The sequence below is a fragment of the Giraffa tippelskirchi genome, chromosome 6 (genome assembly GCF_054371585.1).
Source record: "Giraffa tippelskirchi isolate mGirTip1 chromosome 6, T2T-mGirTip1v1.2.pri, whole genome shotgun sequence".
NCBI classification, from domain to species: domain Eukaryota; kingdom Metazoa; phylum Chordata; class Mammalia; order Artiodactyla; family Giraffidae; genus Giraffa; species Giraffa tippelskirchi.
In genome coordinates this window covers 132,527,577-132,553,950 of record NC_137280.1, presented here as the reverse complement: position 1 = coordinate 132,553,950, position 26,374 = coordinate 132,527,577, and the positions used below count along the sequence as shown (strand labels likewise).

The 26,374-nt window shown below is 36.8% G+C and overlaps 2 protein-coding genes across 41 annotated transcripts in view; one reads left to right on the top strand and one right to left on the bottom strand.

The window, feature by feature from the left end:
- FBXO38 (F-box protein 38) overlaps positions 1 to 26,374 on the bottom strand; it is a 53,130-nt gene that overhangs the window by 20,196 nt on the left and 6,560 nt on the right. For 37 of the 40 annotated variants that reach the window (XM_081495672.1, XM_081495677.1, XM_081495683.1 and 34 more), the window contains 11 exons: positions 24,843 to 25,033; positions 20,610 to 20,743; positions 18,079 to 18,242; positions 17,711 to 17,876; positions 15,001 to 15,138; positions 13,713 to 13,850; positions 10,760 to 10,853; positions 9,692 to 9,822; positions 4,567 to 4,737; positions 2,793 to 2,935; positions 1,709 to 1,919 (listed from right to left, as the gene is read on the bottom strand). In XM_081495672.1, the coding sequence (XP_081351798.1) occupies positions 1,709 to 1,919; positions 2,793 to 2,935; positions 4,567 to 4,737; positions 9,692 to 9,822; positions 10,760 to 10,853; positions 13,713 to 13,850; positions 15,001 to 15,138; positions 17,711 to 17,876; positions 18,079 to 18,242; positions 20,610 to 20,743; positions 24,843 to 24,970 (1,618 nt within the window). In that variant the 5' untranslated portion in view covers positions 24,971 to 25,033. The remainder of the gene's footprint in view (positions 1 to 1,708; positions 1,920 to 2,792; positions 2,936 to 4,566; positions 4,738 to 9,691; positions 9,823 to 10,759; positions 10,854 to 13,712; positions 13,851 to 15,000; positions 15,139 to 17,710; positions 17,877 to 18,078; positions 18,243 to 20,609; positions 20,744 to 24,842; positions 25,034 to 26,374) is intronic. The other 3 variants (XM_081495696.1, XM_081495695.1, XM_081495706.1) reach the window with 1 other exon arrangement.
- The window catches only part of LOC145508655 (sperm-associated acrosin inhibitor-like), a 153,820-nt gene continuing 152,049 nt past the window's right edge, over positions 24,604 to 26,374 (top strand). The window contains exons 1-2 of the transcript XR_014055507.1: positions 24,604 to 24,811; positions 26,203 to 26,357. The gene's annotated coding sequence lies outside the window, so the exon portion shown is untranslated. The remainder of the gene's footprint in view (positions 24,812 to 26,202; positions 26,358 to 26,374) is intronic.

The window sequence follows — 26,374 nt, the reverse complement described above, 5'->3', positions numbered from 1 at the left end:
GTACAGGCCCCTCCCACTCCCGCCAGAGGCAGAGAGGCATCCCCCATTCTATACCAAGAAGCCAATGGCCATGTAACTTTCTAGTGGAGTCTAGACTCTCTCTAGTACATCAACTCCAAACACAGCTGGGTTCTTAGGATTTGGGGAGTGCTGCACTTCAAGTGCTGCACCAGTTTCCTACAGATGGTCGGTGTTCTCTGAAGTCCAGATCCTTGTGATGGCATGCAAGGAGAAGGCGGCAAAGAAATAACAGCTGACTCCACACTCCACTCCTTAACCTCTAGCACTTGCTGGCTCTCCACTTTTGTTTTTGTGTTTTAGGAGGAAAGATTTAGCCATAAGTTTGAAATGCCTAAAAGTACTCCTGTGGAAATGAGAAGTATGAAGTTGGTTATAAGTGCAATTACTTTAAAAAACAAATATCAAAGCTGAAAATAAAGGTTTAGAATTCAATAGTATATAGTTGGTACTGAAGCCATGAGACTGGGTAAGTTTATAGAAAGAAAAAGGGAGAGCAAGGACAAGAGTGAAGGAGAGGAGGTGGTGCAAGTGAAGGAACCTGAGGAGGCATGTCCAGTGATAGGAGGAAAAATCAGGAAAATGGTTTCAGAAAGGCCAAGAGAAGCAAATACCTCAGGAAGATAGAAGTGGACAACAGTAACAAATGCAGCTGAGCTGAGATGTCAGAGAAGATACAAGTGGAGAAAAGATCACTAGCCTTTGTAAAAGAGCTACTGGTGACTTTGCCAAGGGCCAAAATGGAGAGCTCTCTATAGAGAGAACATGTAGGGTAGGGAAGTGAAGACAACGCCTACAAATGATTCTTAGGTCAGGACCTGCATATACAGAGTGATCCTAAAGGAAATTAGACTCTATACCCAGAACACTTTCATTATGAAAGTAATGAATACACCAGGGCACCCTATTTGCATTAATTACTCTGCCCAAGAGAGTAAGTGAAGGGGCAACAACCAAAAAAGTGGCTAGAAGAGATTCCTTTTCCAGTTCTTAAGTGTCAACTGAGAAACTGGAACATCTGTAAGGAAACAATTTCACTCCATTCTCACTCATCAATATGGGCAGATGAAGCCTAATAACACATGGGGTGGCAGAGAGCAGGAGGAGTTCAGTCAGGATCAAAGAATTGGATGGATAGTTACATTAAGTGGAATCCCATAGGTCCTTATTAGCTCATGTGCTTAATTTTCTGGGTGGTTTTGAAGACTTAATGGTGAGAGGTATGTGAAAGGTTTCTAACACCATGTCTAGCACATGTCTGGTATTCATTTTTCCAGTTCTTGGTACATCCAAAAATGATCTCCACATTCAAGTTCAATGGTGAGAGAGAATATATATTGTTTAGCAAGATACTGAAAGATTCTTCTTCACCCACATCCTGACAACTAAATCTCCATTAAGCCAGGCTTCTAAGGCTCACTGCACCCTAATTCTCATGGCATCTAAGTCCTTCCCTTTCTGTAAGCACCTCCAACAGATTCTATGGACAAGAGGCATCACAAAGACAACTTTGAAACAAGCAAGCAGACAGGCAAACTCCATCCACTCCATCAGTTGCTTTGTTAGCAAGGTTCCCCAATGCGTAAAGTGACAAACTGAAATGGGGGCGAAGTAAACAGAAGAGAGTCAGAGAAACATGGCCCAAAGTAAAAATCATCTCTATCCGGAGCTCACAAAAGATCTGGGTTACCGTCGGCTGCAAACTGCTGCTCTCCTGGCTGCAAGTCTTGCCGGAAGTCATTCTCCTCATCTGAGTCATCTGGGTGATGGTGATTGTTGTCGTGGATGTTGGCATTATTCTGGGCATTATTATCATTGTCATTGTTGGAGTTCTGATTGCTAACAAGGGCCGAGGAAACCCCAATTCCTGTGCCTGCACTCAGACCAACCCGAGCACAGCCCTGAAGCAAGACGAAACCACATGCTTATTAATTTGGGTTAGAATAAAACACTGCAGTTTTAATATTCCTTCATTTCATCTTTACATAGAATACTTATACAGTGCTTTATGAAATACTTTCACCTATTCATAAAAAACCTCATTTAAAGCCCACAACACCTCAAGCAAGACAAAGTTATTAGTCTTGATTTACAGATGATGACATGCACAATGGGAAGGGATCTGCCCAACAGTGCATGACCAGTATGTGGTACAGCTGAGACTTAAAACCCAATAATTTATCCTCAAACCCTGAGCTTTCCCTTCTATATGGCACTGCTTCAACAGTGAGAGTATAACCACTAAGAATTGACAAGAAAGAACCTAATTCGTTGAAACATTAAGTTTCCATTACAATAAGTTAAGTTTCTATATACAGTAAGAAGTTTTAAAATAACATTTTGTACAACTAGGCAACTTCAAATTTCCCCAGATATGCAACTGAATAGAAAAAGTAGCAGCAAAAGAAAACATCCAAAATAAGTTCTTAATCCTTACTTACATTTTGGGTTGCTAATTAGAGATCTAATCTTTCAACTAACTGCTCTAGCAAGTAATAATTTTTGCTTTAGCTCAAATTTCCACCTTTGCTCTTACCTTAACTTATTAAACCTGATGGAGACAGCTTTCCACTTACTTTTTCCTTTATCTGGAAACCCCTTAGTACTCACTCACAAGAACATGTGGCCATCCATTATTATAACCTTTATGCCTTCCTTCACTGAGGCTGGCAGTGAAAAGTCAAATTATATCATTTGTAAAGGCATATCATTAGGGAAAAAATTACTTAGGTTGTTTTGTTCTCTTGAGTAAAAAACTCTCAAATGTGACTTACTTTGGGTGGTTCACGAAACATCTGGTCCAGTGAAATAAACTCCAGGCTGGGCAACAATTCAATAAACTGGCCGAAGGAGTCCAGCTTCAAAGCATGGCAACGCACTAAGTTGATATCAACCAATCGAGTCCACCTTGAGTGGTCTGTTGAAGAAATGACATGGCCAGAGAAAATATGTAATTAACACTTTCTCCATTGCTCATGAATTTTGCCATAGTTCACAAAGACTTTCAAACCCATTTTCTTTGTGTAAATTTTATCTTATTTCATGATCTCTAACACTTAATGACTCTAAACTATGATGTCTTCTTACCCAATTTCATGAGAAGCAGATGGCTTGGAAATCTTTAACTTGAAAGTAAGTCTGTCTTTGTTTAAATGTGATTCACTTAAAACCTACATGCCGATTTAACAATAGGACACTAGTTAAAAGAAATGTTGGTGTATTCCTTTAATAAAACATTACACAGCTACTAAAAGAATGAAGAACTGAATAAACTTGCTAATATGGAGAGCTCTCCAAAATATTCTCAGTGCAAAATACAAGTTACAGGACAATGTATATACATAGTAAGGTCCTTTTGTATACATAAATCATTTTTAAATGCTATACATGTATAGGCTGCAAATGCACAAAATAACCTGTCCAGAAGAATATACAAGAAACCATTGATGGTGGTTACCTTTGAGAAGAGGAGGACTTTCATTTTGTACCTTTCTGTACTGTTTGATACTGTTTATCAAGTGCATGTATTACTTTTAGTTTTTAAGTGTTAACAGGAGTTCTGAGTGATGGGATTATAGGCCATTTTTTATTTTCTTCTTTATACTCTTCTGTATTTAAGAAAACAAACAAACCAAAAACCCAGTAAATGTTATTTTTTAAAAGTGATCTTGCCGGCTACAACCTAAAGTTTGTACTTTCCAACAGCTTCCCGGTGCAGCTGGGCAAGGGGTAGAACTTCTCTTCTCATGGGTGAGACATGGCCATTCTAATGAGTGATCTCAGCAGAGACTCAGGAGCCCTACAACAGGTCTGGAGGTGGGTTTTGTGTGGAGCTGTAGTATCCCTGTGTGGTGGCTCAGACAGCTGTCAGTGGTGGTTTGCAGCTGTCAGTGAGAGGGCCTGGTTTGGTATGAGGATGTCAAAATGAAAAGTCTCTAGCTCTGACTTTATCAAAGGCTTGTGAATTTACATATTTAAGAAGTGCCTTGAAAAAAATAAATAGCATTACTCCCTTAGTGGGGGGAATAAAACTCCTCTCATAAGGAAAAATACCAAGTGCAAAAGTCACACTGCTATACCCAAGGGATCAGACAGGGCGATATCATCTGAAGTAGCCTAAAATTTTAAGGTAATAGAAAATGTCACTACATGTTTAGTATGTCACCTAATTCAAGTTTTGAAAATACATACCTACTTTGTTCAGATGATATGCCATTTTAAGGTAACACAGAGAAAACAACCATAATATCCCAGGCAACAATTCCTAAGCTTAATTTTACATGCCCGGCCCAAAGAAAAACAGGTAACAGTGAGCGCGACTGAATCTGTAATCTCGACAGCGCAAATTTCTAGGCAGAGAATCTCAGGAGTTCAAAGAGGCGTTGAAAGTATTTCCAACTCAGTTATCAAAGGCTCCCAGAGCTTCTACGAACAATCCATATAAAAATCTACATTTTACATGAGGAATGTTAATTAATGCCATACAGAAAACAAAGATATGTATTATTTTGACATAAATAAAATACAGCTGTATTTAAGATATAGTACCTGAGATCCAATTGTATGGATTATGTAGATGGGGGCAATTATAAATTGCCAGATATTTGATACAGGAGAAAACTTCATTGACTGCCTTCATCCCTATATCAGTGATAATACCAGGATTTTCCACCACATCAGCCAAACCATACTTCACCAGATCTGCATTAGCCATTCTGCCTAGAAACAGATTTAAAAAACAAAAAAGATTCTTAAGTGTCATGGAATCTTGACAACTTAAGTTGTCAACTCTTTAACATCCAGTATGATTACTCTCTATGATCGTCCTGCTTCATCTGTCCATCGTCAGGTTCAGATACCATCTTAGGTTAGGTATTCTGTACAAACGGTAGCCTTTATTTTGCAAAATAAAAATTTATGTTAAAAGTTAAGGGACAGCTAGCAGATTATTTTCAACTGTCTAGAAAAGGAAAAAAGAATGTGAAGTCTTAAAGCAAAACTGATGGATACATTGTACCAGTTTACATTTATGGTGAAGTTTTATTAGCTTTTAAAAAGAAAAATAAAATCTTAAAAATGTAACTCTCTGGGACTTCCCTGGTGGCCCAGTGGTAAAGAATCCACCCTCCAATGCAAGGGATGTGGTTTTGATCCCTGGTTGGGAAAGTAAGATCCTACATGCCATGGAGCAACTAAACTCACACACCACAACTGCAGGGTCTGTGTGATGCACTGAAAGATCTCACATGACGCAATGAACAACAATTTAGACCCGACACAGCCAAATTAATTAATTAATTATTTAAAATGTAACTCTTTCACTCTATGAGGATAATGATTTTCAAGTCAGGTGTAGCCATGTGTAGAGAAGAGTGAACTTTGAGAATTTGGATCCATTTTTGGAACTATGGTATTGGTTAGTAAATATTTATACATTAGAGAGTGGACTTTTAACTCAAACAGACACATCCATTCTCTCTGTCCTTGGGCTTTAGGGTCTACTGTCTTGTCACAGAGTAGGGGCTGGGTTTAGTAAAAAATGATCCGCCAGTCTAGATTACGCCACTGGATATCACACTGTGTCCCTTGCTTCCTATTATTATTCCTGCCACCTGCCACTCTATAGGATGGTCCACTTTACTATGAGCAATCTGAAGGAAAACTAGACTCTGTCTAGTTAGTTTACAGTTACATTTTCAATGTCCAGCATAATACTGGGGATATAGGAACCCAATAAATGTCTCTCACAATCCCTGCAATCAAAACTGACACAAACTACAAAGAAAACACTGTTGCTCTGGTGAAGCTGTCCTGCCCATTACTGGGATTTACTCCCAACTCTTTAAATTTCTCTTTCCATATAATTCATGGTCTTGCTCCTAGGGCCCCTGTTTTTTGTATTTACTGGCATTCTTGGACATTTCACCTTAACCAATTCTTCATAATTTTGCTGAGAAATATCTTTAGTCTCCTGGTAAAAACTTTGTTCTTGCCCTGTGAACTATAATTTGCCTTCTCCCATATGATCAGGTTCACCTTGAACTGATCCCAAGTGGGTGTTTCCAGCATTACTGCTGCAGCCTAGCATGATAAATCCATGTCTTACATTCATTGCTTTGAGATCTATTCCTATTTTTAGGGTCTCATGATTGTCACTTCTTCAGAACCCTGATTACATTACCTAGGACTTAAGATTGTTTCTTTTTCCTTCAGTCCAGAGGTCATCTAGAAGTAAAAGCTACCATTTACTGAATGTTTTCTTTTTTTTTTTTTGAGATTTATTTATTTAATTTATGGCTGCACTGGGTCTTCTTGCTCACACAGGCTTTCTCTAGTTGGGGTGAGCTACTCTTTGTTACGGTGCTTTGAGCTACTCTGAGTGGGGACTACTCTTTGTTATGGTGCACGGGCTTCTATCGCAGTGGCTTCCCATAGAGCACAGGCTCTAGGGCACTTGGGCTCCAGCAGTTGTGGCTCGAGGGCTCCAGAGTGCTGGCTCAGTAGTTGTGGCACACAGACTTAGCTGCTCAGAGGCATGTAGGATCTTCCTGGACCAGGGATCGAACCTGCATCCTCTGCATTGGCTCTTCACCACTGAGCCACCAGGGAAGCCCTACTGAATGCTTTCTAAGTGTAAGAGATTATAAAAGTTCATGTTTTCTCACTTGTCAAATGGATATAAGACTGTTTTCTACTTTTTTATTGGCTAATTTGAAACCAAGAAATGATTTGCCCCAGGTCCCATGATTAATAAAATTCCATCTCACTCCTTCTTTCCAAAGTCCCAACACTAAAGACTACTCTATACTTCTCCTGAATCTGAATGAGTTTTACACCCCTATTACCTTCCTACAAAGTTCTGAAATCATGAATCCACGTAAACAAAGAACCCCTTTCCAAGTATTCATCCTTGGATCACTTTTCTTACATTCCTAGTACACAGCATCTACTTTTCAGCACATCCATTTCCCCAACCTGGCACTGACACTTTTACCATAAATGTATGGGGGACAAAGGTGATATTTCTATATTTTGCCAGAATCTCTGGAACAAAGAAGTGATGCAAGTTTTACCAGGAGCCACCCCAACTTCCTGGAAGTATGTTTCAAAATCTAAATGGCTGAGAGGCAAGAGATTAAGTGACAGAGTATAAGCAGTGACCTGTAATCTCTCCATGTTTGTTAGAGGCACCTGCTACCTATTCTCATACAGAGAATCCCAGACTTATCTTTGGAGTAACAGAGGAAAGTACATATATAGGAGAAATGGGTCAACTATAGCAAATATGAAGAATGACTTATGAAAAGATAACTAGGAGATTATTAAGCATAAAGACGACTATGAAATAAGCTATGTTGCAAAACATAAGATAATGGTAGTCAAAAGGTAAAGTGTTTTCAAATGAAAATGTGTGTTGAGGGGAAACAAACACTACTGAGAAACAGCTGGTTATAAAGACAATTCTCAGTGGACCTAAAATACAGTCATCATGAATACACAAATTCCATCAAGTTTTTAGCTTTTAGGAAGAACAAAAAACAAGACTGCAGAAAAAACACCAATTACCAATTTTAACTATTACTATTAACTTAAAATTTTAAGTTACTATATAGTAATATATATAATATATTTTCAGTTACTATATAGTAACAAAATTATTAGCTTAATAAAACTAAGCTAAAGCTAATAATTTTAAGTTACTATACAGACACTGTAGAAACAGAGAATGTTAGCAACTTCACTGACAAGGAAAAACAAGTCATATTGTTTGATCTGGACTGTCTTAAGAAATCAAGGTTGCTGAGAGAAATAACCTCAGATATGCAGATGATACCACTCTAATGGTAAAAAGGTAAAGAGGAACTTAAGAGCCTCTTAATATGGGTTAAAGAGAGTGAAAAAGTTGACTTGAAACTCAAATGTTAAAAAAACTAAGACCATGGCATCTAGTCCCATCATTTCATGGCCAATAGAAGGGAAAAAAGTGGAAGCAGTGACAGATTTTATTTTCTTGGGCTCCAAAATCACTGTGGACGGTGACTGCAGCACTGAAATTAAAATATCCTTGCTCCTTGGAAGAAAAGCAATGACAAACCTAGACAGTGTATTCAAAAGTAGAGACATCACTTTGCCAACAAAGGTCCATACAGTCAAAACTATGGTTTTTCCAGTAGTCATGTACAGACATGAGAGTGGACCATAAAGAAGGCTGAGTGCTGAAGAACTGATGCTTTGGAACTGTGGTGCAGGAGAAGACTCTTGAGAGTCCCTTGGACTACAAAGAGGTCAAACCAGTCAATCCTAAAGAAAATCAACTCTGAATATTAATTGGAAGGACTGATGCTAAAGCTCTAATTATTTTGGCCACCTGATGCAAAGAGTCGACTCATTGGAAAAGACTCTGATGCTGGGAAAGACTGAAGGCAAAAGAAGAAGGGGGCAGCAGAGGATCAGATGGTTAGACAGCATCACTCACTCAATGAATTTGAGCAAAACTCCAGGACATGAATTTGACCAAACTCCAGCAGACAGTGGAGGACAGAGGAGCCTAGCATGCTGCACTCCATGGGGTTGCAAAGAGTTGGCCACGACTGAGCGACTGAACAACAAAAACAACAAAGCCTTCTTATGTCCTTTTACAATACAAATTAGATCCAAAGAAAAAATGCCACCTGGTATGACACTGAGAGTTTAAGAAAGACTTGTTATAAATTACATGAGTAAGAAACTAATTCTTGCAAAAATAAAAACATGCTGATGGTGTAAATGTTCTTGCACATCTGACTACTGTCATGTGGGGAAAAGTTTGAATAGTGAACTGACATGCATTCAAACCCAAAGGATTGAGTTCCCAATTTTAAATACATTACAGAAAATGCTGTGAACAAGCCTTCCAACAGCCGTTATCATTAAATGAATACTGACCAAAATATCGGAGAAGGCAATGGCACCCCACTCCAGTACTCTTGCCTGGAAAATCCCATGGACAGAGGAGCCTGGTGGGCCACAGTTCACGGGGTCGCTAAGAGTCGGACATGACTGAGCAACTTCACTTTCACTTTTCTCTTTCATGCACTGGAGAAGGAAATAGCAACCCACTCCAGTATTCTTGCCTGGAGAATCCCAGGGACGGCGGAGCCTGGTGGGCTGCTGTCTATGGGGTTGCACAGAGTCGGACACGACTGAAGCGACTTAGCAGCAGCAGCAGCAGACCAAAATATGCTACACTATCAGAAAATCCAGAACCCCCAGCAGGCTTATTATGGAAATGAAGAGCAGGGTAGGGGCTGGGACCTCATCTGAGAGGACCATCAAAAGCTTCAAGAAGTGTGATAGATCAAATTCAGCAAATAGAAGCAAGGATGGCATTCTGTGAAAACAATGAAGCAGAATGGGAAAGAAACTTGGGGAGCAAAGTGGAGACAATATCAAATATAGGTAAGGATCTTTTTTTGGGTAGACAATCACTTCATTTTCTGTAATATGCTAAAATCAGAGGCAATATAGAAAAAAAAAACATCACTGGCACTTCAAATTTTTCAAGAAGTGAGAGCACCTGAGATTTTAAGTATTTTTATGTCTAAGAAAATAATGGCACAGCCAAATTTAGAGTTCACTTTGTCAAGTAAGTTCCCAACAATAATTTTAGGGGAGTAAATGAGCTAATTCTTACTCTGCAGCAAAAACTCATCTACATATCCCAGATGAAGGGTTTCAAACTGGGGGAATTCCAACTCTGCCATCTTTAGGGCGGAAAAGACGCCATCTTTGGTTAGGGAAGGCTGGATCCGAACTTCATGTAACCTATGAACAAGAGACACATAAAGGAATAAAATGAAAGCCATCAGAATAAAAGGTTCTTCCTAATGTAAGGCTCTGAAAAAAGTTTATCGTACTGAAGTGTCAAATGCAAAAACGCTGCCTCCTCCACGAAAAAATATCAGAGCTGCTTCCTTTAAAACAGCATTTTATAAAAGTGTGGGCACATTTCATGTGTGCACTAAAGTCACAGTAAGAATGAATTATAATAATCTTATATCCTTTTTGGTACTTTCCTAAACCTGATTAAGTCAAGGCAAGAATCTGGTATTTCTTTAATACCTTTTAGAGGTTAATATTAAGTCCCGTTTTTAACAGAGTATAGTCCTATAGTACGTAACAATATCTATTCACTTAATTAGTTTTATTTATACTCTTCATATTCTATGATGGAAAGGAAGAGTTTCGTTTTTTAAAATTCAATTTAAATATTATACAAGTAAAAGCAGAGGTAGACTTGATATGCAGAAATAGTGTATGTGGCATAAAGTGATGTGAAGATAGGTTAAAATTTTTAAAGTGTTTAAGGTCAGGATGCTGAAAAAGCTGACTTAAAACAGTGATATCTAAGTAGCAATTATCACCAACTAAAACAATTCAGAAAACTAAGAGGAAGAAACAATGGCTCCTGAGCAAGTATCAGTACTGACTTCTGTTGGAAATCTCAGGCACTTCCAGGTAACTGACTGCTTTTCTCTGCTGAGATCATCCCCATTTTAACACTTGCTGGCTCTGGAGTGCAGCTCAGTTGGTCATCAGTTGTATAGAAGACTTCCCCTAAATGATAACTTACTGCTATTTAAACAACTTCTCTGTATTTTAAGTCTGAAAAAGGCATGATCAAACTTCATATACATGTTCTGCCAATTTTTATAAAACAGAAAAAAATATAACTCTGACCCAATGTGAAGAGAAAACATACCTACGGGCAGCAGTGATGATGAGGTAACCAAGATCTACTTCAAGTGCATTTTTACAAGCTCCCAAAACAATAGTGTGCAAATTTCGAAAACCACCTAGTTAAAGGAAAAAAGGAACAAAACCAATAATCATCCCATTTGGCCATAGCACTTTCAGTAAAGCATTTATATATACTTTCAGTGATAACTGTTTAGGTGTAATCATTTTAGTGCTTGTATATGACATTGTGGTTTTAATTTTCATTTCTCTATGATCAGTGAAATTTACCATATTTTCATGTTTACTGGCCATTCAGATATCCTCTTTCATAACATCTTTCCTATTCAAAATGTTTTCCTATTTTTCCTATTGTTTCTGACTTTTCCTCACTAGTAATAGTTCTTTTTGTATTCTAAATACATAAATTAGAATTTATGTATTTTAAATTCTTTCAGTTCAGTTCAGTTGCTCAGTCGTGTCCAACTCTTTGCGACCCTGTGGACTGTAGCACGCCAGGACTCCCTGTCCATCACCAACTCCTGGAGTTTACTCAAACTCATGTTCATTGAGTCAGTGATGCCATACAACCATCTCATCCTCTGTCGTCCCCTTCTCCTCCTGCCTTCAATCTTTCCCAGCATCAAGGTCTTTTCAAATGAGTCAGCTCTTCGCATCAGGTGGCCAAAGTATTGGGAGTTTCAGCTTCAACATCCTTCCAATGAACACTCGGGACTGCTCTCCTTTAGGATGGACTGGTTGGATCTCCTTGCAGTCCAAGGGACTCTCATGAGTCTTCTCCAACACCACAACTCAAAAGCATCAATTCTTCAGCGCTCAGCATTCTTTATAGTCATCCATACACGACTACTGGAAAAACCATAGCCTTGACTAGACAGACTTTTGTTGGCAAAGTAATGTCTCTGCTTTTTAATATGCTGTCTAGGTTGGTCATAACTTTTCTTCCATGGAGCAAGCGTCTTTTAATTTCATGGCTGCAGTCACCATCTGCAGTGATTCTGGAGCCAAAAAAAATAAAGTCAGCCACTGTTTCCCCATCTATTTGCCATGAAGTGATACAGCCGGATGCCATGATCTTAGTTTTCTGGATGTTGAGCTTTAAGCCAACTTTTTCATTCTTCTCTTTCACTTTCATCAAGAGGCTCTTTAGTTCTTCTTTACTTTCTGCTCTAAGGGTGGTGTCATCTGCATATCTGAGGTTATTGATATTTCTCCCAGCAATTCCAGTTTGTGCTTCATTCAGCCCAGAGTTTCTCATGATGTACTCGGCATATAAGTTAAATAAGCAGGGTGACAATATACAGCCTTGACGTACTCCTTTTCCTATCTGGAACCAATCTGTTGTTCCATGTCCAGTTCTAACTGTTGCTTTCTGACCTGCATATAGATTTCTCAAGAGGCAGGTCAGATGGTGTGGTATTCCCATCTCTTTCAGAATTTTCCACAGTTTATTGTGATCCACACAGTCAAAGGCTTTGGCATAGTCAATAAAGCAGGAATAGATGTTTTTCTGGAACTCTCTTGCTTTTTTGATGATCAAGTGGATGTTGGCAATTTGATCTCTGGTTCCTCTGCCTTTTCTAAAACCAGCTCGAACATCTGGAAGTTCACGGATCACGTATTGTTGAAGCCAAGCATTACTTTGTATTCTAAATATTTGTCTGATAGCTATACTGCAAATAGCTTCTCCCACTCTGTAGCTTGATGTTTTCACTTGAGCTCTCACTTATGCCTTTTGATGAACAACAACAAAAAGTCTTTATTTTAATTTAGCACAGTTTACCAATTTTTTTTCATGGTAAATGCTTTTTGATGCACAAATCTCTGCCCAACAATGTTAAAGAAGACATTCTCTAAACTTTTCTTTTAAAAAGTTTATTTTTTATATTTGGATCTATGATTTTTCTGTAATTAACTATTGTGTGAGATATTCTGGCTCCTTAAGTAATAGAGTTGTTCTTAAACACTTAATAGGGAAGAAAAGTCTCTGTTGCTCTTTCAGGCCATTCATGCAAATTCTTGGCTTTTGGCACCTCTTTCTAGGTATTCTAATGAACGATTCCACTGTGGTCTTCTTTTAATTTCTGATTTTAATTTTGTTAGCTATAGACATGGAGTAAAAATTACTCTGTTGATTTTGAGGGAGTCTCCATTCCCTTCACACAATGTAATGAACTATACTTTCACCAGACTTGATTAACTGGCAAAATGTTAAAAATGCACTGCTTACTCATTTTAACAGTATTAATGATAACATCTATTTGTTACCAATGGTATTCGATGATTTTCCATTTATATTTTGGACATTCAAAGTTACATTTTCTGTTCCCAACTATTAATTATCTATATAGCTAAACTTCTTGGTCTTTTTGTTGCAATGAGGAGATAGTTAACACAGAGCACATTCTACTACACGTGATCTTTTAAAATATAACTATGGGTGCTAGGCAGGAAAAACTTTTTTTCTTTTAAAAGCCATCATCTGATGGGTATGGGTGGATCGAGTATCCAATTAATAAACTTTAAAACATTTTATATACTATAAAGTATCAGACAAATGTTAGGTTAACATTTCTAATGCCTGAGTTCTTTTGTAGACCTAATTTGTCTAAGTCAAAAAATATCTCTTCTCAGCAAAAGCCACTAGGATATTTCTGTTAACATTTCTCAGAAAGATTTCAAATATACTATGAATTATTAACTAACTGATAAGTATTAACAAGCTAGAAAACATGACTTATCATGTTACTATTTTGAGAAGGTTTAACACTGCATAAAAAGGAAATGAATACTAGCCACACTCACAGTTACTTATTCTTCCTCAAATACACCAGACAGAAAGTAAAATTACTAACAAGCATTTCTTTTATAAAGACTCTGTAGAAAAGCTAAATAAAAGCTTAATAAATTTTTTAACTGATTTTTAAAATATTTAGTAACTAAAGGAAAATGAATACCTGATCTCCAACTGTCTTCAACTACATGCTGAATAAGACCTCCAAGGAAAGGAACTCGAACCATTTCTAAATGTTCCAAGTTGCGGGCAGAGGCTAGGCCTGTTACTAAAGGGACATATTTCAAGGAGTTTGTGGGTCCTGAAGAAAAACAATTTCAATGGAACAATGTAAACTGCCAAGATGATTTTTCAAATCAGCAACTGAAATGAATAACTTATAAATTCTATGTATGAAAATGATAGCCAAGTGGCTAGCTCTCTACAATTTATCATTGGAAACAAAACTATTAGTAAGTCAACCACATACTGATTCAGCACAAGGATTTTTCAGTAACACTGGAGATTTAATGTGTTTTTAATTCCCTGAAGTCTCAATAGTTTTGAGCTGAAAATAACTGAGGGGTAAAAGGCAAGTTGAAGATTTGATCCTTCATTAAAATAAATAGCTCAATGTCCTAAACATCTCTCTATGTGACCAGTATTATACTAGGTGTTATGGAAGATCACAAGATGGGATCCTATCCAAAGAGTTTGCGACTGACATGGACATAAAACATGAATAATTATAAAAAGATAAAAAGGCAGAACATATCAAGAACAAAAATCAAATCTGATGTACTACATAAAAAAGAGAAGGAAGTTAAGTCGATGAGGCAAAACTTGCATAAAAGATGTATACAAGAGGAGGAAGGAAGTGTTAAACCTCAGGACTAGAAAACAAGAATAAGAAAAGACACTCAGGTGAGAGCCGGTATGGCTGTTTGGGAACAGTGAGTAGGCAGGCCTGACAATAAAAGGGGTACTTTGGAAAGGACTCTGAAATAAGGTATCAAGAACAGCTCTGGTTGTTATGCACTCTGAAGCAGAACAGTTCCCACTTGACACACTAGGACAGCAGGAGTACTGAAGGTTTTGGAACAAAAAATGTAGTATTGTAAAAGCAGTTGTATGCTTTAAGGTAGATTAAGTCAGACAACTATTTACATGCAAAAAGATCAAGAGACCAGAGACAAAGAAAGTATACAAAAATTTATTAAAACAAACCTATATACAAAGTGCCCATAAGAAATAGGTAGAGACATTCTGACACTTTGTCTGCGAAGGGTCAAAGGCAAATCATGTCTACTGTCTTTAAAACAAAAAAAGTACATTTACTTACATAAGGTAAGTTACAAATATAAACAGTAACAGCATAATATAATTTCACTTACAACTGTATCTATGCAGTTTGCTTTAGGATATTTTTAGAATGGTATATGTATATTTCCACTACAACCATAGACCCTTACCTGCACAGTTCCTCATGACAAAAGTTCGTAAACTGATGCAAAGAAAATCTTTGAACGGCTGGGGTTTAGTGAGTCTTACCCACTTCATGTAAAGGTGCCTCAACATTGGGATACAAGGAATTTCAGGAACATTCACCCCTAAAGCATATACACAAAAAAAGAAAAAAAACAAGAAAACCACTAAAAGACACTGTTTGCTGTGTACAGGTTCAACAGTCTATTTTTCAGGTTGATAATATATCCTTCCTGGATATTGTCATCACAACAAATTACCTAGTTAGCTCCTATGAAGATAAGCTTATACAAAACAGGCTTGCAAAGAACAATTTAAACAAACAATAAACAGACTACTTTGTAATTTCTTTAGAAAAGGCAAATGGAAAGATGGGATTTAAAAAGTATTTCAACATTTTATACACACAAGCTTTTCTCTTAACTCTGTAACTCTTCTAGAATTACCAGGAATCATACTTGCAGAGGACCATTTCTGGAAGAAAGGGGATGTACAGTACGAGGGTAAGTCAAGAGATATGGAAGAAGAGAGAACATGGGTAACTTGAAAATTCTTAAGGAAGGAAGCAGTTTGAGGAGCTTTCCCAAAAGTCTAAACACTGTAGATTAGGGAACAGCAAAGAAGTGACAAATTCCCAGAAAGAAATTCAAGGATCTAGAGTGATGACATTTAGAAAGCAACAGCTGGCAAAATCAGTTTAATATAATTTTTAACCTTGAGTCAGTAGAAGCCCTGCTAGCAACAGCAACTAGAGAAAGCAAAATTGGGAGTACTTAAATCAGTGGTTCTTTGAAAGCTAAATTCTGCACATTCTACCGTAAGTATTACTCCTTAACCTGGTCCACCCAAAAAAGCATAGCTAGCTTTAGCTTTGCACTATGCGTAAACATTGTACTCACTAGGAATTAGTCCAAAGGAAGAAAAGCAGAAGTAAGGTACAGATTGAGACTCAAGATGCAAAACTCACAAAGGTATATTTAGCATCTACCATCATGGTGGTAGTTCTGATTAGGAAATCCAAGGGCAGCAAGGGTGAGACAGACCCAGACAAGACAGTTATATTCTATGCCCAATCCACATTTTATCCCAAATCCATTCTATAAACAAAGGACACAATTACCTGTCTTCCCCAGCATGTTCATTAATTTACTATACACGTTTGTATCACCATCACAGTGTTAAACTGTTGAATTAATCAAATGAATTAATGCATTTCAACAAAATTTACCAAGTACTTATTTATATTTGCAATGAACTGTGACAGGCATCATGGAAAATATAAAGATATAAAACCACAGTCTCTGACTTTAGAGAGCTTATATTATAAACTTCAGATACTATAGAATTCCTTTATTATCTAAAAATCCAAATTCAAACTAGATATCCAAGTCTTTCATCAGACCAATCCTTCACCTTATAAAGGAAGGACTGCTAGAGTGCTTTGCATGTCTCCCATATTTGCATATCTAAATAGTATTTAAGACCTACTCCTTATTGTTCCTGCTGCTCTCCCTTCCCAGTTTCAGAAATATCCAGTTCTTTAGGACCATCCCCAATATCTGGAAGAATGCTTGGAACACGGCAGATACTTAATATGCACAAGTTAAATAAAACACTTAATCAGTATTAAAGGTCAGACATGAGTCCTCCCCACCACCCTGAAATTCCTTTCAGCAATCTACGCCAAAGACGACAAATTAAGCTTGAGAAAATATCTGTCCTTGTCATTTGCTTAGGTTTGAAACTATTGGGATACAATTTCAGAGAATATTTAGATGGAGAATGCACACTGTGATCACTGCAAATAAGGTGTCTTTGAAAAAGGCCACTCCCTCCTCATTTCTCAGGGTAAAAGAGAAGTGGCAGAGTTTTCCAGAAGCTCTGGGTTGAAGAAATGGGGGAGTTTTCTGCTTGGAGAAGATACAAGTAAACTTAAGAGTTTTACCTAAGATTTTTTTATTCTGTTATGTTCTAGAACTGAAGAGGATAATAAAGTAGCCACTAGCTACATGTGGCTATCTGATAAACTACAATAAAATTTAAAAATTCAGTTCTTCTGTTTCACTGCCCACAGTGGGTACCATATGTGATAGTACAAATATAGGACATTTCCATCATCACAGTAAGTTGTACTGGAGAACTATTCTCTGAACACTCCTCTAAAGGGTAGAACTTAGGAGCAAAAGGTGAGTATCAGAAAACAGGGGCAAGATTCCAGCTCATTCAAAAATCAAAAACACAAAAAGCCCAACAACTTTCCAAATTACTCAAACTGTCTATTAAAATGAAAATAGACTGATTTCGAAATAGTAGTTTTCTCACCTACCCACCAAGCCCCTGACCCCAAAGCCTCTTTAGTGGGAAATCTAAATTTTTATGCAAGTCTCACAAGCATTTCTTTTTCATATATGTACTTAAAAAATATATATACTTAATTAAAAATTAACGTTTTTAATTGGAGGATAACTGCTTTACAATATTGTGTTTCTGCCACACATCAACATGAATCAGCCACAGGTACACATACATCCCCTCCCTCTTGAACCTCCCTCCCACCTCCCACCCCAACCTACCCTTCTCGGTTGCCATCAGCAATCAGCAAAGCTATTTCTAAAATCCTCATTATTCCCTTTCCATTAATATTCAGCTATACGGCATTTAAAGGAATCACAAGTAACCCAAGAAACATGTACTCACCAACTAAATGTAAAGTTTGAATTTTGGCTCCTATAGGAATTTTCAGTTTATTTTCAGGAGGAATTGGAAATGCTCCATTACGGTTACGAAATTTCCCCAAAATATGAACATGTGGCATGTATGTCCAAATGGATTCTACTAATTCCAAGTGAGAAGTTTCCACACCCTACAAAATAATGCCAAAGCAAGCATAAGAAAGGCTTTTATTTAGCATCCAAAGCTTCCATTTCTATATCATAAGATCCTAAGTATGCAGTGGAACTTAAAAGTTCGTTATGAATGAAATTTGCATGAACATGTTCTATCATTCTTTTAATTTAGTGCTTCATTAATCAGTTGATGTCAAATGTTCAACCAAGTGCACTCACCACTAAGTTTGGGCATGCCTGCAAAGCTTCCAGAACTCCTGGAATGCTAAAAGCCTCATGGCCCCGTACCCTTCGCCTCTCAAGGTATCGAGGGTGAAGGCCATATAGCTGTTCAACATCTGGCATCTTCTTTAGTAGTGTCAGAAAACTGGAATCTGTGAAGCCTAAGAAGTTCACAAGTATTTAGAGCCAAGTTTATCGCCACTTGTAATGTTTATCAAATGTTAACAACAACAAAAAGATTTCCTTTTTAAATTTTCATAAGGCTAACATTACAGCTGAACAAATGGTTAAACAGAAAATATTTTCCTTAGGAACAGAGGAAATATATTAGAAATAACACTCATTCTGAGTTGATACTTCACAGTTGAGGCTTTTCATTATTTTGTTGTTGTTGTTGCTGCTTTTAAGGAACAGACATCTTCAACTAGGAACACCATACTTTCAACCCAGATGACTTGGACCTGGTGGTGAGGAAGGACAACCTATCTGGTCACCGCTCTCCTTCCCCAAAGGTACTTTCTGGTCCATAAAACCTTTATGCTCATTAGAGCACACAACCAAAAAAGTAAGTAAGATAGGATCTCCATTTTCAGGAAGCTCACAGTTCTAACCGAAATCCCATCTCAAACTGGGTTCTCTTAGGTACCTATGTCACAACAATTACTCTATCCTGTGTTTAACATCATTCCCAGGATAGTTTAGACAATTCATTCTTTTGAACAAGACAGACGCAAGTCAGCTAAGACAACATAAGCGATCCAACCTATGAGCACGCTGAGCTGACAGAAAACTATTTATCTCGAAGGCCAGTTGTGCTCCATAGCGGGAATCCAGATGGGAAGAGAGAAATACTTCCATAGTACGAGCTGCTAGTGCTTGGTAAGTAAAGAGATAAGTATCTCAATTTTTGTTTTTAATGGAGGCCATCAGTAAGGCAACTGTTTATTCACTAATAATAGATAAAGAAAATAATTTTCAAGAATAAAAGTTCCAAACCATTAAGTCTTACTACAGTTTTCAGAAGTTGTTCTAGTTGTACAGGGCTAGCCAAGATGCTGTGTAAACTCCAAATTCACAAATAATGAAGAGTAAGAAGGGACCTTGGAGATTACCTGGTCTCTCTAATTATAACAACAGTCCTCATTATTGTTCTGTATAGCATCTCTACTGACTAAGCCATTCAATGTGTTAATCATTTCACATATCTACTCTCACAACCCAATGAAAAAGTTTATCACCCCATTTAAAAATGTAAAAAATGAACATTACCTTTGCCAATGGCCATCCTCTTTTGTTGTATATTACACATTGCCTCCCACCCAAGAATGGGTACCAAGCTCCACCTTTACAGAGATGGTGGGAGAGTCCAAGGATATCACATAGATAAACCATAAAATGCTATATAAAAACCTTATTTAGCATTATTATATAGAGTATCAGGGTATAAACTCCAGAGACTAGAACCAGTCGCACTAGCAAAGCAGGGTTAGTGAGATCTTATTCTAGGCTAGAGACTTTTGATTTCACTTTTTTACATTTGTTACACTGATGGGAAGCCTTGGGCTCACAGGTATTTATCACAGTCTAAAAGAAGCCAGCAATGTAAAAACACATTCTTCTCTAGTTTGGTAAGAGGCAGAGATTTTCATTGTAAGATTGCAACACACAGGCACTCTGCTATCCTGTCTCTTTAGTGCATTAACCCCATCTCCACAATTCTTACTGGCCTAACCTCTGTTAAAGCAAATCTAATAAAACAAATAACAGTCCTTTTCACATTGCCCCTAATTTTTTCTTTTCTCTATCTCTGCAATATCATTTACAACAGCTTCTTTAAAGTATCTGAAGACAAACATCACACCAAGCTAGGTTCTAGCCTCAAGTCTTTGCAATGTTCTTCAAAAAAAGATACAGTGATAACTCTGATCAAGTGACAAAGTTATCAGTTGACTGATGAACTCTTAAAAGGCTATGTAGCAACCCAAACTGTACAACATCTCAGTATTCAGAGGCAGTCTGTTCTGCTCCTCATAACAGAACAGAGCAAGACAATAATCTTCTCAGCCCTTCACTTCTAGTAAGCTCCCCACCACTCCACTTTGCCCAGCACTACGGCTTCATCACATTTTCAAAATGTCAGGATATGAATATTGTTGATGAAAGGTAGTTTAAAAAGACATTCAAAATTGCTAAACAGCATTAAAGTAGAGTAATTAAAGGACCGCTGTTAACTGAAAAGAAGACTGATTAGCACTTAATATTAATTCTTTCCTTTTAGGTGTGCTCTGCTTAACTAAAGTCATTGACTTTTTCCAGTGGTCTCTTTACCTGAGGTCCATTTGTTATGGTTAGGCTACTAACTTTTTTGAGTTCTTCATGTGCAAGGCCAATGCATAATTTGAGAAAATTCCAATTTAGACCTTCTAAAAGTATTAGACTATACCAAAGCAACAAGTAACTTTTGATGGGAACACTATTATTAGTTTCCAGTGGGGCTCCACTGTACATTACAGGCTAAATTTACTTACCACTTGGCATGTATTCCCACCATCGCCCTGCACAGAGATCTACAACCCTCACAACTCTCAGATATAGGGTGACTGCTTCCTTTAGCTTCCGGGAAAGACACTCCATACACATGATATCCTGCAGGGGGAGGTACCTTTGTAAGAAAAAGAAACCCGGATTTATCAAGTGGTTAATTACTTCATCTACCTGACAGGTTATTTTTTTCCTTCCTCCATTCTCTTGCCTCTCAAGTAAAATGAGACCCTAGGACTATTCACCAGGTTTTAAGATTAATATAAATACACAGTATTTTACTAAAAAAGGAAAAAATCTGCAAATACTCAAGCATCCAAAGAAAGTGTTGAGCTCCCTCCATATAGCATTGTATAAATCCTGCCTTTCTCCTTATAAGAACAAAGAAAATCTAAAAGAAAAAAAAAAAGTCAGTCATTTCAAGGTATGGTGATATGGGAATGTAAAAAAGATTAGAGAGAAATGATTAATTTAAACCTGACCTATATTATTTTATAGTTTTATAGAATCCACCTCCTAACATGGCTAAAAAAATTCCTCTCTGCTCCCATTCACCACCACAAAGAATCTCTACCATTTTCTTCATCAACAAATCTGTATACTAAGTTTACAGTGTACCTTTTCCCCTAGATCTGTTACCTTTTAATCACATACTCTTTAAGTACTGCATAAGCATAAACTCATCTGAATTACAATTTTCTTTTTCCAACCTCCTCTGTTATTTCTTCCTTCATGAAACTTTTCAACTAACCTCTACTTTTGTTCTGTTTCCAGTAATACTAATATATGATATATTTTGAAAGATCAGAAAAATCTCATCCTCTTTCTCAATAGACCTAGGTTAATTTAAGGGGAAAAAAAAAAAAGGCAAAGCTCCTCTTTATTGACCTGGTGTTGTATCACAGACACTGTACTATAGCCACTGTTTCATTTCACAACTTTGCAAGCTAGGTTCTTTTCCTGTTTGCAACACAGCCCTCCCTCAATCCTTTTTCTTCCCTTCTCTGTTCTGCTGTGTTCCCTAGGCCCCCACCCATCCCTTTATGAATTGACTGGCCAGTGGAAGGCAGGGCAAAAGTTTTATGCTATTGCTAATCCCCTAGCTGAATGAATTCTTTAACATCTCTTATGTGTTCCCTTAACCCTGCCTACACTTCTCTGAATGATTCCTTCATTATCTTCAAATTCCAGCCAAGTTTACCTTGCTTTCTGCTAAAACTCTCATTGATATAGTAGGTGCTATCAATATTCCACTTTACAAGTAGTGAAATTCATCAAAAAGTTAACCAGAAAAAAAAGTCAACAGTTAGATAAGAGAGAGGAAGAGCAGGGATGTCAACAAGTACGTCTATTTCCTAAAAATTAAGCTAATTCTAAAGGCAAGTCCAAGTATGCCTGCTGAATATTTCTCTGCTCTATTTTGTCCCCCTATATCTGGCCCCTTTGCTTTCTCCTTGATAACTATTTAAATAAAGAGAATAAAATAAAGTCAAATTTTCTACAAAAAAAAAAATTATTGCCAATTTAATCCACAGTTTCTATTTCTCAGATATGAGGATAATTTTCAGAAACTACATAACTATGCCTTTTATAAACAATGAAAAACTGTATTTGTTTTCTAAATCAAGTTTTGCCACTAAAACCTTTCCCCCCATATCACTAATTTTTATCCAAAGTATTTGCCTTAGTTAATATTATTTAATATTACACTCCCTTGAAATAGAAACATTAGTAATCTTATGAAGATTAGATAAACACTGTATTTTTACTCCACAGATACATGGTCAAAAAGCTGGAATTCAAAAGACAGATCAAACATGTTTTAGAAAAAATGTGTTTAACATGGCAGGTTCAGCAAAGACCGGGTTTCTTTTAAGAAATCATAGTTTTTTCTTATTTCATGAAAATATTCTGAACAGTTACTACAGGACTACAAAAAGAATCTTCAAATAAAAACTTTAGAAGCCTAAAAAATAAATGTTTATTTTTAGAATAAACATCTCAGACCAAATTCAAGCCCTCAGCTTAGTTATCATTACATTCTGCCAATCTGATGCATGTTTTTTTCATAATAACTAGGGTACATCCTTCTACTTGATTCCACTCCTTCTACTGCCACATTCTGTTTGAACGGCAAAATCAAATCCACTATCAATTTAAAATATGATCAAATAACTAGGGTACACCCTTCTACTTGATTCCACTCCTTCTTCTGCCATATTGTTTGAACTGCAAAATCAAATCCACCATCAACTTAAAATATGATCAAATTTGTTCATAATATGTCCTACCATTAGTCAACAAAAAACAAACACAAATTCCTAGAAATCATTTTACCTATGCTCTCCTCTAAAATTTTAATAGCTTCATTGTTTAATTCACTGAAACATTTAGAATATAGTTGTCAGCATGTACACCCGTGGCTGATTCATGTCAATGTATGGCAAAAACCACCACAATATTGTAAAGTAATTAGCTTCCAATTAAAATAAATAAATAAATTTTAAAAAAAGAATACAGTTGTCATAAATGAGAGATGAGAACATGCTTTATTATTTTCTTCAAATAGTTTTAGGCTGTGACATCATCACTGAATAATCCACTCAGCTTTTCTTCACTGATGTGAATACCTAGTTTGTCATAAACCGGATCCCCACATATATTTGAATCCACATATGGAGCCTATATATGGAGTCTGTTTTACCCAACTGGCTGGCTATCTTCTCCCATACCAAATCTTTAATTATTTTATACTTTAGAATACATTTGAACATCTGCTAGGGTCAGACTATTTCTGAAAAATTTTGGCTACAGGATTTTTCCTGCCAGATTAACTTTAGTATCATCTTATTATGTTAAAAAAAAAAAAAAAAGTCTATTAATTGGGCCTTCTATTACCAGACAGAACTGAACAAAAACTACACTATATGACAGAATAACAAACTGCAGAAGATAAACACTGAGACAAATTCATACTGAAAAAAAAAAAATAAAGTGCCTATGGTTCCCCAAAGTAACTCTATCACTATTTTAAAATGTCTTAATCTGCAAATATTTAATAATTTTTAAAAAATTGAAAACCTTCCTAGGAACTTCTTATGTGGAAATTTCCCCTAAGTAAATAATCTAAAATAATGGAAAATTCAAATGTTTAGAGAAGTTAATTGCATTATATAAGAAGAAAATTAGAAGTAATCCAGATGAAATACAATAAAGGTAATTACATCATAGTCAATGGAACAGAAAGCAGTCACTAAACTGATAAAGACCATGTAGTAATATGAAAAAAGGCACAACACAATCATAATCACTAATGCTTGCCAAGTATTTGTGTCATGCAGTGTATAAAGTGCTTTAAAAGAATTATCTCAGATGGGAGGGAGGTTCAAGAGGGAGGAGACATACGTATATCTATGGCTGATTCATGTTGATATTTAACAGAAAACAACAAAATTCTGTAAAGCAATTATCCTTCAATTAGAAAATAAATAAATTAAAAAAAAAACAATTATCTCACTGAATCCTCATAATAACATCTTTATATCTATCATTGGTCCACAGCTAGTAAATGAGACTCAAGAGTCAAACTCTGGTCTTTCATCCCAGAGACAAAGTATGTTAGGATATGTTTATTTGAGTGATAATGAAAGAAGAGAGCAGGAGAAATTGTAATGACAGAGTTTTTTGGTTGTCATTTTGGATTTGTTTCTGGTTTTTTTAATCAGTTGTTACGAGTAGTTTAGATAAAAATATAATTTTAAAAAAAGGTTTTGAAAAAAATTGTCAAAACAATCTTAATGTGTACACTGCTTATGGTGGTTATTATTTCACAAAACTATTTTTTCACTTACTTACATATATGTGCACACTGAGCAAAATGTTTCTGACTGTGGACTGTAATCAAAAAGTCAGAAACATTGTCTTATGCTGTACACAAATGGTACTGTAATAATAAAAGTCAACAAATCTACCAGTCAATAAGAATTCTAAGAAGCCTGGAATGTTAAACAGTCTAGATAATGTCTGCCCAACAGAACTTTCTGCAACAAAGGAAAGTTCTTCATTGTCTGTGCCATCCCATACAGTAGCCACTAGCCATACTAGATCTTTAATTTAAACACCACATGTAGTTAGTGACTACCATACCGGACAGACAGCTCTAGGATTTGCTTCTACTTATAAATTCCAGGTAGGTGAAAGTCAACCAAACAAAACCTTACCTAAAAATATGGCAAAGCACTTCATGTGAAAGTTGATTCATATAGTCCTTTGTTTCATCAGATACTGCTTCCTCAGGAATTTCATTATTCATGAGGCACGTTTTAACACTTTTCTTTCGTGGACCCATTGCTGTGCTATCTCCAGGATCAAAGAGCAAATCTCCCCTCTTGGTTACTTGACTTCAAAGCACCTGAAAGCAACCAGTGATTAGAGGAGACTAAAACATGCCAAACCCAGACAGAAATTATCCTTAAAAAACATAGGTAAAACAATGTCTATCCTAGAATATAGACACACAACAGTAGTGCTATTACAACGATACAGGCTATATTCAAATTAACAAAAATATTACACAAAAGGCACAGAATATCTTTTTTTCTGAAGAGAAGTAAAGGTAAAAACTACTTAAGAATGAGCAAAAATCCAAAGAATCAGAAGTCCTGGATTCTATTTGTACTGTCGCTTCCTAGCTAATACACTCAATTTCTCCTCATGTGTAGGGTAAGGCCATTAAACTAGATACAGGTGCTTATGATTCTAGGACTGCCCTTAACACAACAGAAAGTAGAAGACTCCTAAATTCTAGTCCTGGGTCAGCCCCACATTATTTCTATGAACTTGAACCACCGTTTAAATTCTTCATTCTCCCACCAATAAAGTAAGGGGATCAGATTCCACCAGCGGGTCACATATCCCTTTAAGAATTTGATTAAAAAAAAAATAATCTTTTCCATAAAAACCAAAAAAACTGCTTAATTTTATATGCAACTTCAGAAGAAGAAGAAAACTACCCTCCTCCCTCTCTCCCATAAATATTAAGGAGCACTAGTTAATTCACTTTTGTATTAAATATATGTATGGTTTGTTTGTTTGAGGGAAGAAGGAGGGGATGGGAGGGAGAAAGGAGGAAGAACTGAGTGGGGGAAAAGATAAAAGTCAGATGAGCGAACTTCCGCCTAGAGGTTTGTTTTATTTCGTAGGTCAGGTTAAGAGGGAACTATGTGAAAACTGTCATTTAAATAGTATTATCAATTATCTCTGGTAAAATTCTGAAAAATTAGCTGGACTCAAAGTGAGAGAACTCTAGAGTTCAGAGCTTAAACTTAATCATGTTACAGTAATGCAAAGAACTTGGAAGGAAAGTTATGACCAACCTAGACAGCATATTAAAAAGCAGAGACATTACTTTGTCAATAAAGGTCCGTCTAGTCAAGGCTATGGTTTTTCAACTGGTCATGTATGGATGTGAGAGTTGGACTATAAAGAAAGCTGAGCGCCGAAGAATTGATGCTTTTGAAGAAGACTCTTGAGTCACTCAGTCCACCCTAAAGGAGATCAGTCCTGGTTGTTCACTGGTAGGACTAATGTTGAAGCTGAAACTCCAATACTTTGGCCACCTGATGCGAAGAGCTGACTCATCTGAAAAGACCCTGATGCTGGGAAAGATTGAGGGGAGGAGGAGAAGAGGACGACAGAGGATGAGATGGCTGGATGGCATCACCGACTCGATGGACGTGAGTTTGGGTGGACC